The following is an 11,171-nucleotide window of genomic DNA, read 5'->3' as shown; positions in this document are numbered from 1 at the left end:
CCTAGCTCCCTCCCTCTAATATAATAGATGTAAAGTAACCAAACAGCAAGTAGGATGTTTACAAATGTCTAGAGTCATCCTTGACATCACACTTCCCTAGCAATTTTATATTTAATATCCTTCAATCCACCAACCTCCAGAAGAAATGTCAGTCTCCCAGGATTCAAAAATACAGTTCTGGTCATAGGTTCCTTCCCTTAATTTTCAAGGAGCACCCTGTGCTCAGGAGAAAAATGGAGTCGTTGTGGTGCTCAGGTGTTCCGCTGGCTCACTTGGAACAATTCTCCCCATTTCTCGCGAGCCTTTGGTTGCAAAGGCTCGGTAGCCAAATTGTCCATGTATGCTGTCTGTCCAGCTCTATTGCGTCTGGTCCAGTCCTCCAGCCTTCTCAGAGCCTTGACTGCGACCATACAACCTCACCCCTTATTCTAGGAGGACCCAGTAGCAGCAGGTCCTAGAGAGCACACAGCATTAAGGTCTACTTTCAAACATCTGCCAGATAAACCCATAACAGAAGTGCAGCAGGGTGTGGTTCCTCCTCTTTTATCTACAATAAACTTTATCCACCATACTTAGGAGCAGTCGTATCCTTCCTTTTTATTTCTTTTTTTTTTCTTCATTCAATTGCACGTTCAGAGATTTTATACAGTTATCAAATTTTTCCCACAACCCACACATTCATACGACCGCATAAACAGAATACAGTGTTAGCCCACAGATTGAGAAAGTCGTGAAACTTGCTTAGATTTCTCCTATCAAGGTACCACAACCTGCAGCAACCTGTGGCTGCTCAGCTGCCTCTCCAACTTGCGGTTCCCACTCCCACCCCTGGCCAGTAGCCGAGGGCATCCACTCTGCCGAGCTCCTGGTCAAGGCCACAGACGTGCCATCCTGGAGTGCGCCAGGCACTGCGCTAGCCAGCCCGCGCCCCGATGGGGTCCTTCGGGCCATTGCCGGACAGCCCAGCTCGGGGTCCTGGTGCGGTCGCGTAGCAGCGGCGGAGACGCTGCCGAGCCGCTACAGGAGTGCGTTAGCCTGTTAGCAGGTAAGCCGGCTGCCTTGGTGGCCCAGGGCCTGTTGTGGGCGAGCGCATTGGCGGTGTCCCGGCTCCCTCGAGGCCGAGGCGAGGACTAAGTGCCTGGAAAACCCGCCTGAGAGGCGGGGACCGGGCGGAGGCCCGACCGCGGTTCGCGCATCCTTTACGGGAGATGGTGGTTAGGCCTGGTGGGCGCCTGAAAACGTTTGTCACACGAAAGAGAGTTTACCCCCTAGACCGTGAGGACAGTGGCAGTCACTGAGGGGTTCCGTCGCGAATCGATAGACTGGGGGGTTTGGCTTTCGAACGGATCACTCCCTCTGCAGGATGGAGGTTGAAGGGGCAGAGTCCTCGCTACGCTCTCCTGTAGTCACTGCTGGAGCCTGAGTTCTTGCGTGGGCCGAGGCCGTGTCGAAATACAGTCGTGCAAACGCGGGACCCTGTTGCTGATTTGTATTCCAGACTGGTGTCATGTCCCTCACTGCAGCCAGTTGAGCCTGCTTCATGCTTCAGTGTCTGCTCGAGTTAATGATTAGTGAGTGCGAACTGCTGCTGCTCCGGGGTGTAATTGCTGTGCGCCCAGTTAGCGGAGAATCTGGATTGTGCATCCCAAGCAGTTTGGATATGAAGCGAGTGAACCAGGCTAGAAACGATGCGACACACCGGTGTTGACACTGAATGACAGTAATGTCTTGTACTTGGAAATAGGAATATGATTTTGCACAGAGCTAAAATACTGTTTATGTTTAGGGTAGGGTTCCTATATGCCCTAGTGTCCTAGTTACAAATCTAATGAGCAGTTAAATATTTGAGTTCAGGCAGTGAAGGACAAAATCTTGATGTAGGTATGGTTTGTTATCATCTACATTTAGAAAACGCTTGAAACTACTTGAGCAGCATTTCTCAACCTGTGGGTCGCGACCCTTTGGAAGGTCAAACGACCTTTTCATAGGGGTCCCTTAAGAATAACGGAAAACACAAGTATTTGCATTATGATTCATAACAGCAAAATTACAGTTATGAAGTAGCAATGGAATAATTTTATGGTTGGGGTCGCCATAACATGAGGGGATATTAAAGGGTCACAGCAATAGGAAGGTTGAGAACGACTGCACTGGAGGTTAAAAATAGCACCTGCAAAAGATAGTCATGAGGAATACCAAGGTGAAGGGAGTGTGAGGCAGCTGCTGATGGCAACAAGGTGGAACGGGAAGGTGGGCCAAGAATATGGGTCAGGCACCACAGATTGTACGGTTAGTGTCCCCTCGTTTTTACCAAATATCCCTTACTGTGTGACTTAGGCACTATTTGTTGTTGTCGCTTGTTGCTTTGTGTTTTCCAAGTAAGGACACTTGTATGTTGATCTTGTAAATCTAGTCTGGAAGGTAAGAGAAGAGGTGTGACCCAAGCACATCTGCAGCAGGAAATGACAGAAGAATCCAGAGGCAGAGCTGCACCATCAGTAGATGGTGGCCAAGTTGTCAGGATGTGTGTCCTTGGGCACTCTGTCAGCTGTTCAGGAAAAAGAAGAAAGTGGATTTTATTGAAGGGAGCTCTCATCTCTAACAGTGGCTTCTCATTGACTTTTCCAGACAGTGATAAGACTCCAAGGCTGGCTCTTGTCTACAGCCAAGAGCTAATGGCAGGGGACAGAGCCAAACATTGTGAGCTGGACCAAGAGAAATACGATGCTCATGACAACGTGAAGATCATCTGCCTGGGGGACAGTGCGGTGGGCAAGTCCAAGTATGATGGGAGATTAGGGAAGAAGAAAGAATCCCAGAATGGCTTAATTAGAAAAGTCCCCCAGAAATGAAGAAGAGTATGGTTTCCCTTAACTGAAGAGGGGGAGCCTTGACTGGGGCCCAAGTGTGTGGGCAAACAGCAGGCTCATGTCTATAGCCGTATTTATGAGGAAATGGGAGAGAGCCAAAGGGTCAGAAATCAGGGAACCTCTGAGTCTTGACAGAAGCTGTAGAGTGGGTCGACCTGGGAATCGCTGGAATAGTCCAGAGTACGGAGGTCGCAAGTGGGATGTTACTACGCGTGTGAGAGTTGAGGGACGGCTAGGGTGGGACAGGGATGGAGAGAAGAACGTGATGGGTAGAATAGAGGCAGTTAAGATGCTTTCTGGGAGGGACTCCCTGAGTTGAAAAGCACAGATAGCAATGGTATTGACTGTGATGGTGTTAAAGACGGGATTATTCTTCTGCCTTTGGTGCCTGCCTGAGCAGGGGTAGAACCCGCCACCTGGAGAGCTGAAGAAAGGCTCTGCGGTCCTTTTTTGGCCCATCTCCATCAGCATCCCACCTCTCACCCATCTAGGGTGAGGTAGCGAGGGTGCATGCCCATTTCTGCCATCAAAGGACGAGAATAGAGTTGTTTCTACATAAATGTCTGGTTTAGTCTTCCACCCCGCCAGATCCCAGATCACCTCATGTTCTACTTCAGACCCGGGTAGCTATAAGGAGTCCCTAGAGACCTTGCTGGTTTTAGGCCAACTTCATGAATTCACATTTGTTTCTCTACCTTATGTTAAAGTTCTGCTGTCATATTTTACAATTGTTTTAACCTCAACAATATCCCCTACAATTAAGGTAAGGATTTGGAAGATTACCCAGTAAATAGCAGTCTTTCGTCCACACTTGAATTTAGAACTGACACAGAAAACCAAAGTGGCAGGCAAGGAAAGACCAGTTGTTGACTTAGCAACTGATGGACCTTTAGGGAAATGTGGGCTAGAGAGAAAGCCCAAGGGGGCCTCCTAAGTCAGTATTAGCCTAACTTAATGTAGTTTTTAAAAAAAATCTAAGTTGTTAACAGAACATCGAAAGACTAACACAGTTCTGGCCTTTAGGGCATTTGAAAGACTAGTAGTTCCCAGCCCCTTTGAGACCTCAAGCAGAGAGAGAGAGACCATGTTAGAATCTGTGTTTAGAAGAAGGTTGGTGAGTGAGAAAACCTCATTTTCATTTCACTGACTCAAGAATTCTCTGCCAGTTTTCAGTATTTCTAAGCCCCAAGGCCCCCTGCCAGGTGATTCTAGACTGCATCATGTTGACATTTGAAATCATTAAAATCTGTTTGTTTTTATTTAAAACTTACATGCACTGTTAAATAAATCATATATATGTATTACATATTATATATACATATATATGATTTTAATATCTTTCTAGAAGATGGGAAGTTTGTTGTTTTGTTCTTTCTTTAGACTTACTGTATGGTCTGATTGGGAGTTTAGTAGTTATAATACCAAGAAGAGTTTTAAAGGCTGTGCTGTGACTCCAAAATGTGCACCAAACTAAGCTTGTTAGCTGTGCTCACATCTATGTGCACTGGGAGATGCCCGTAGATTATAGATTCCCAAACTGCAGTGCCACATCCTCTGAAATCAGCTAGTGTTTCTGTTGGGGTTCTATGCAGGTCAGGGAGAAACAAAAGAGTTCAAACCGGGTGGAACTTCTTACCTCCTACAGAGTCACCTTCCTGCTCAGGTGACATCTAAGCAAAGCCTTAAGGAACGGCAGAGTCTTGAGAAAATGACTACTGATTGAAGAATAGTCTTCTTGGCCTCAGTCTCCCCTGCATAGATGGGTAATTCTGTGTGTAGCAGTATATGAGATGGAAATAAGGGGTCAGAGAGCCCCATGCAGATTGACCCAGAGAGTGGCACCAGTGGCTTGGCTGTTTGGCCTTCGTAATAGTGATTCCCACGGCACAGGCTTGACTAGAAACTGACTGAGAGTTCACAAGAGATAGGAAGCCCCGGGGGTGATAAAGTAGGGACAAGAAGTTAGAGATGCTACATGACCTGTGACCTCACACATTTCCCTTACAGACTCATGGAGAGGTTTCTCATGGATGGATTGTATCCTTAAAGACTTGAATTGTCCTTTGTCCCTGTGGCTTTTCCCACTCTTGTGTATCTTAACCTCCAGTCCACTCCTTTATACCCGCAGCCCGGGAAAGATCAATGGTTTTCCTGCACACCAGCTAGCTCCTCACTGGTTGACCCAAACTGCATCATAGAATCCAGGCTGTTGCGTCTAGAGCTAACTTATAGTGGGGTTTCTGCCAGGAAGATAGGAAGAATAGCAGACAGCACTTAGTCTGTATCAAATTCCTGGATGCAAACTTGCCTCCTCCTTAATTCTGACCTTGGGTAAATCATCTCACCCCTTTCCTCAGAGCCTAAAAATGTCTTCGGTAGGAATAAGCTTTATAAAATGTGGGGTGTCGGCTTTTCCTTCATACTGTGAACTGTTGCACTGTACAGATTTGGAGTAAGGAGCCGTAACTGAGAGCTTCTTAAAGTTCCCCAAGTGGACCCCTGAGGGTTGCATGCAATACTGCAGGACCTGTGACTTCTCTCCCCTGACCTTAGCCCCCAAAGGCTGTACCAGATTGTACTCTCAGTCTGTACCAAACCCCACCTAATTGCTTCCTCTTTGCTCAGTAAACTGTCCAGCATATTTCCACTTCAAACGATGCTGTTTTCCAGGTATTTTGTTAGTGTTTTACACACAAGTGAACTTCAGCCTGTAGATAATTTGTCAGCTGCCTGGCTTTGGTGTTTACTGTGGGGCAGTCATGATACTCTAGCCTATAAGAACTCTGTCCACAAAAGACTCCAAGTGTCCACAGTTACATTTTCTTGCATCGTGATACCACTTAAGACAGCTTTTCTATAAAACCCTGCTCCATGTTACCTCATACTGAGGTACCCAGGCCCTTCCTTAAACCTTGTGTCACTAAAGTTGGGTCTGTCTGACTGTAGAGTTCATTCAACTTGAAATCTAAAAAAGGGAGGACAGAGGCAGAAGGATAGCCACAAATTTGAGACCACCCTGAACTACATTGGAAAAACTGTCTCAATAAAAAGGCATGGTGGCCCAGGCCTTTACTCCCAGCACTTGGGAGGCAGAGAGGCAGGCAGATCTCTATGAGTTTGAGGCCAGCCTGGTCTACATAGTGAATTCCAGGTCAGCCAGAGCTACCGAGTGAGACCTGTCTCAAAAAATTAAGAAAAGCTAAGTAAGAAGGGGGCCCATTCTGTCACACAAATGTCCCCTTTCCCCATTTCCTTAGTTCTTTTTATTTACCTTTGCTCCTTAACCTGCATCCAGTCAGCCACAGCAACTGTCCACATATGCTCTGACCCTGTATAAGCACACGGCCACAGTAGACGGCAAGACCATCCTTGTGGGTGAGCAGCATGGGCCCCAGGCCACGCTGAGCAGGGGATGGGGGTGGTAGGAAAGAGGCTCATGGGAGAGTGAAGGAAGAAGAAAAATGGGAAGTCAGAGAGCATGTACGGAGGCACACAGCACATACAGTCTCGTAACACCCAGGCCAGGACGAGTGTGGAAGGCGGGATTTAGAAAAGCAGACATTGGAAGACTGTTCCTGCCAGAGGGAAGAGGAGCACAGAGGCCTTTGACAGGGATTAGCATTCAGCCAGTACCAAGAAATACATCTGTGTTGCTGAGCAGTGGTGGCACACGCCTTTAATCCCAGCACTCAGGAGGCAGAGGCAGGTGGATCTCTGTGAGTTCTAGGCCATCCTGGTCTACAGAGTGAGTGCCAGGACAGGCTCCAAAGCTACAGAGAAATCCTGTTTCAAGAAAGAGAGAAAAAGAAAAAAAGAAATACATCTGTGGCCTGAACACTTCTCAGATGTAGAACATGACCTTCCTGTGGGGTCACTAGGCCACCCCTGAATGTCCACCATCTGGGAATTTCAGTTTTGAAGGGCCCTGTGTCTTCAGTGTGGGGACAAAGGGTACCTCTTTTCTCCCTTCTGGGGCTCCTGTCTGCACTATCCTCCTCTGGTTCCATGTCTTCCTACACCACTAGTGCATACACACCTCTCCCAATGCATGCATGTTTCTGCATAGAGACCTGCATGGAAATGCCTGGGGCATGTGGGGGGAGTCTCTGCCCTCCAAACCCCCAACCCCATCGGGCAGACAGCATTGTGTTCATGTTGCAGACTTCTGGGATACAGCAGGCCAGGAGCGGTTCCAGAGCATGCATGCCTCCTACTACCACAAGGCTCACGCCTGCATCATGGTATGAAACCAGCCATGTGGTAAAAATGGCACTAGGCAATTCTGGCCCAGGGGTAAGGAGCCAAGGAGCTCATCGGTCGTTGGCCCCACTACCAGATATAGATGTGTAGAAGCGGGTTCAAGTCCACCCAAACGCTTCACCCTAGAGCTGCTAAAAAAGAATACGACAGGCGAGCTATCCTAAGATGGGGACAGATAAGAAAAGAAGTTGGGCTCCTGTAACCATTGTAGTGTCCAAGGAAAACATGGCTGAGACAAGGCCATAGCTGGCTACTGATGGAGCACACCCACAGTGAAACTTGAAGAGAACCCCCCACTATCACCACTGCCTCTGAGAACTTTCCCTCTCCCGTCAGCCCTCACCTCCCTCCCAGGCTCTCACTGTGCTACCTAGGATAGTTACCATGGGTCCCCCAATAATGGCTTCAGGTAACAGATGGCACAAAGGTACCCAAAAGTCAGTGTGCACGGGGCTCAAGTGAGATGGAAAATCTGTCTCCTGGGCGTTCCTGCCCTGCAGCTCCCAGGCTCATTTTCTAGGCCACCACTCTTACATGCTTTGAAGGAATGTGTTTTTATTTTAAGCCACAGATAAAAGATTCTCATGAATACCATACCAAGCATCTGTGGCATGAGTTGGTTTGGTTTGGATTGGGTTTAATATTAGGAAATACACAAGACTGTGCATATTTAATATGTGTTCTTCCACTGACCTGAACCCCAGCCCCATAGTCTAGTTCTCTGAATTGTGAGCCCTAGGTATTGTCACCAAGTGAGAACACTGTCAGTAAAAGCTGGTGTGGACTTGCTCACAGAATGGCAGCTACACCTCATGGCTGAGTGCCCAAAGAGAACCAGGTAGTAACCATATTGTTTGGTGACAGCTCTGTAAGTCACTCTGGCTCTGTCACAAAGGAAGGAAATAAGGTGCCACATCTCTGATAAGAACCCACGGGGTGGATAAGTTGGCAGCACGGGTGTGAGTCTACCAGAAAATGTTGTTTGCCCTGGCAGTTTATAGCATTTGACGCCACCTAACCCCTGTAGCCCAACTCCTACAATATGCCTACCACTGCTCTCATGAATGGGTACCATCTCATCCATAAGCAGAAGCACAAAGGGGATGCAGAAAGGACTGGTCCGTTCTTCTCAGCATCCCCCATCTGCTCTTCCCTCGGCCTTCTTCAGTTTATACCCATGCAATGGAAATGCTGCTCATGGTTCAGTCTCTGATTAAATGTCATGATCTCCCATCAGCCTTCTCTGCTCTTTCCCGTGTGCTTGCACAGGACTCTTGACTCCTTGTGGCATACAGATTGGTATGAAAGGCCACCTGGAGGGGCTTGCCAGCTGGTAGATGAGGACAGTGAGGGAGGGTCACCAAAGGAACCAATCACCTGTTCCTCCATAGTTCCTTGAGCACAAAAGCCCTTGCTTGGAAACTTAAAAATTCTTAATTCTAATAACCAAGGGTACTAAATAAAAGTGTGAAATAAGGCAAATGGAGCAGTGTAACCCCAGAAGTTAGAGAGAGAGAGAGAGAGAGAGAGAGAGAGAGAGAGAAGAGAGAGAAGAGAGAGAGAGGAGAGAGAGAGAGGAGAGAGAGAGAGAGAGGAGAGAGGAACCATTTTAATTTCAGTCCTGCTCTGGCATTTGGTATTTGAGCTTAGCTCTTTTCTGTCTGAGACCGACTTCACCCTATGGTACATGCCCATTGGTTTCTCTGTGGTCCTCTTCTGGAGCTGATCTGAGTTTATATCTACCTATTTGGGGGTGTGTTGTCTGGAACTGATAAAGTACTTTGGCATATCTAAACTGTCTTCTACCCTCTGTAGGTATTTGATGTCCAGAGGAAAATCACTTATAAGAACCTGGGTACCTGGTATGCAGAACTTCGGGAGTTCAGGCCGGAGATCCCATGCATCCTGGTGGCCAATAAAATTGATGGTGGGGCCATCCCTGCACCTGGGTGACAGTAATTTCTGGGGACCCAGCACCACACATTTCCTTCTTTCAAAGAATGGGTAGCTGTCAGTCATTTTTCCTTCCCAAGATATTCCCTTCCCAATGGGGATGCCAGCAGCAAAACCTGCCCTCTCAAGATGCAGATCCCTGTTAACTATTTTGAGGGCAGTCCCTGATTGTCCATTCCCTACTTCCTAGTGCAGAGCCTCCACTGACCCTCCCTCCAAACTCTTCCCTTCCCCTGGGTGGACAGGCCAATGCTCTTCTCTCTGCAGCAGACATACAGATGACTCAAAAGAACTTCAGCTTTGCCAAGAAGTTTTCCTTGCCCCTGTACTTTGTCTCCGCTGCTGATGGAACCAATGTTGTGAAGGTACTGGCAAACCAGAGGCAATCTGCTGAAGTGGCTTACGGGTCCTGGAGTTCCAGGGAGAAGGGAAGGGAAAGGGGGGAAACCAGGACAGTGAGTGGCTAGGTGCAGCGGAGAGGAACGAGGCTGGGAGGACCACATTTGGTGAGACAAAGTCCACTGACTGTGGGATCAGGGTGATGAGAAGGGACAGTGGAGGGGGAGACTGTGGATTATAAAGGTAGGGTTCAGGACCCTGCCCACTGCTGTACTTCTGCCATTTCTGCCTCGCCTTCAGCTCTTCAATGATGCAATTCGATTAGCTGTGGCTTACAAGGAAAGTTCCCAGGACTTCATGGACGAGGTTTTACAGGAGCTTGAGGTAAGTCAGGCCCAGTTTCTGGTACGATAGAAAAAGTAGATGATGTCTTCAGAGATATAAACTATAACCCAGCATACGGGGTTTTGCCTGCTTTGCCACCCCTAAATGCTTTAGAACCACAATTGCACAAATGCAGGGACAGGCATCACCTATGACCTTGTCCACAGAACTTTAAACTGGAACAGAAAGAGGAGGACGCGCCAGACAGAGAGCAGAGTGACGTGATCAAGAGCCCATCTCCTCCTTAGTCAAGAGGACACCCACACATGGCTGAGCTGGGGTGCTGGAAGCCATTTGGAATATCCAATATCTCTGGAGAACCTCTCCAGGCTGCCCCTGCTCAGCTTCCTGCAAATCCACTGCTCTGTGGTCCATGACGAGGTCAACACAAACACACTAGACAGGCATGATATCCCCCACCACCTTCCTGCAGCAGGGTGAGGGATCCATGTCTTTGACATCTCTCCACCCTACCAGCAGCCTGGCAGTGTAGAATCAGTGAACACACTCATGTCTTCTTACTAGACACTTAAGTTTGTCGTCCTTCATCCCAAACTGACCTCAGGGACTCTCTTTGCACTCCTGCGGACAGAATGTGTCCTACAGAATCTGTGACACCTCTGTGTGTTTTCCCTCTGAGTTTCCCAACCAACTTTTTCAACATTATTCTGGACAGACAACTGTTAATTCCAGGTTTTTAGTGCTGTTTCAGGAGCTCTTGGTCGGGTGGGGAGCACAGGAGCAGGGCTACTGCAGTCACGTGACCGCATGGCAAGTCTGGCCATGTCTAGTCACACACACATTACTGTTCCCCGCCACATGGACATCTCAGGGTAGAGAGCACTCCTCCACTTGTCCAGAGCAGGTTAAACACTCATCTTCTGTGGATGGCAGAGGAAGAGCTGCCCTGCATCTGCAGCTTGTTAGTTTGCTCTTATGACTGTCTTGAGCATCGTTTGCATTGTCTTTATTATTTTGTTTGTATTGTTTCCTTTTTTACAATAAAGATTACATTTCATAAACATTAAGTGTATTAGTTACTTTCTGTTGCCATGACACAACACCATGACCATGACTTACAGAAAAAAGCATTTAAGGGGGTCCCACAGTTTCAGAAGGTGAGCCCAGGCCCATTGTGCTGGGGAGCATAGCAGCCGGCAGGAATAGCATGGAGTTGAAGCAGTAGCTGAGGTTTGCATTTGATCCACAAGCACAGGGCAGAGAGAATCAATGGGAATGGGGAATGGCATGGTTGGTTGAAACCCATCCCCAGTGAGACACCTTCAACAAGGCCACACCTCCTAACCCCTCCTAGCAGTTCCACCAACTGGGAACCAAGCATTCAAACATGGACTAATGGGAGCC

At 48.0% G+C, this 11,171-nt stretch overlaps 1 protein-coding gene across 2 annotated transcripts; it reads left to right on the top strand.

Moving 5' to 3' along the window:
- The first annotated feature begins 904 nt into the window (after positions 1-904).
- On the top strand, positions 905-10,828 carry Rabl2b (RAB, member of RAS oncogene family like 2B). 2 transcript variants are annotated; one of them, XM_048444814.2, is made up of 9 exons: positions 905-1,045; positions 2,629-2,782; positions 4,878-4,907; positions 6,166-6,245; positions 7,032-7,111; positions 8,946-9,057; positions 9,351-9,448; positions 9,723-9,806; positions 9,974-10,828. In XM_048444814.2, the coding sequence occupies exons 2-9, from the start codon at positions 2,676-2,678 to the stop codon at positions 10,052-10,054; spliced, it is 672 nt and encodes a 223-aa protein (XP_048300771.1). In that variant the 5' UTR covers positions 905-1,045; positions 2,629-2,675; the 3' UTR covers positions 10,055-10,828. The 2 variants fall into 2 exon arrangements, with proteins under 2 accessions (XP_048300771.1, XP_048300772.1); XM_048444815.2 differs by having other exon boundaries at positions 930-1,045; positions 9,354-9,448.
- The last annotated feature ends 343 nt before the right edge of the window (positions 10,829-11,171 follow it).

This window comes from Myodes glareolus, chromosome 19 (genome assembly GCF_982192425.1).
Source record: "Myodes glareolus chromosome 19, mMyoGla1.1, whole genome shotgun sequence".
NCBI classification, from domain to species: Eukaryota; Metazoa; Chordata; class Mammalia; order Rodentia; family Cricetidae; genus Myodes; species Myodes glareolus.
This window is presented reverse-complemented; position numbering and strand designations above follow the sequence as displayed.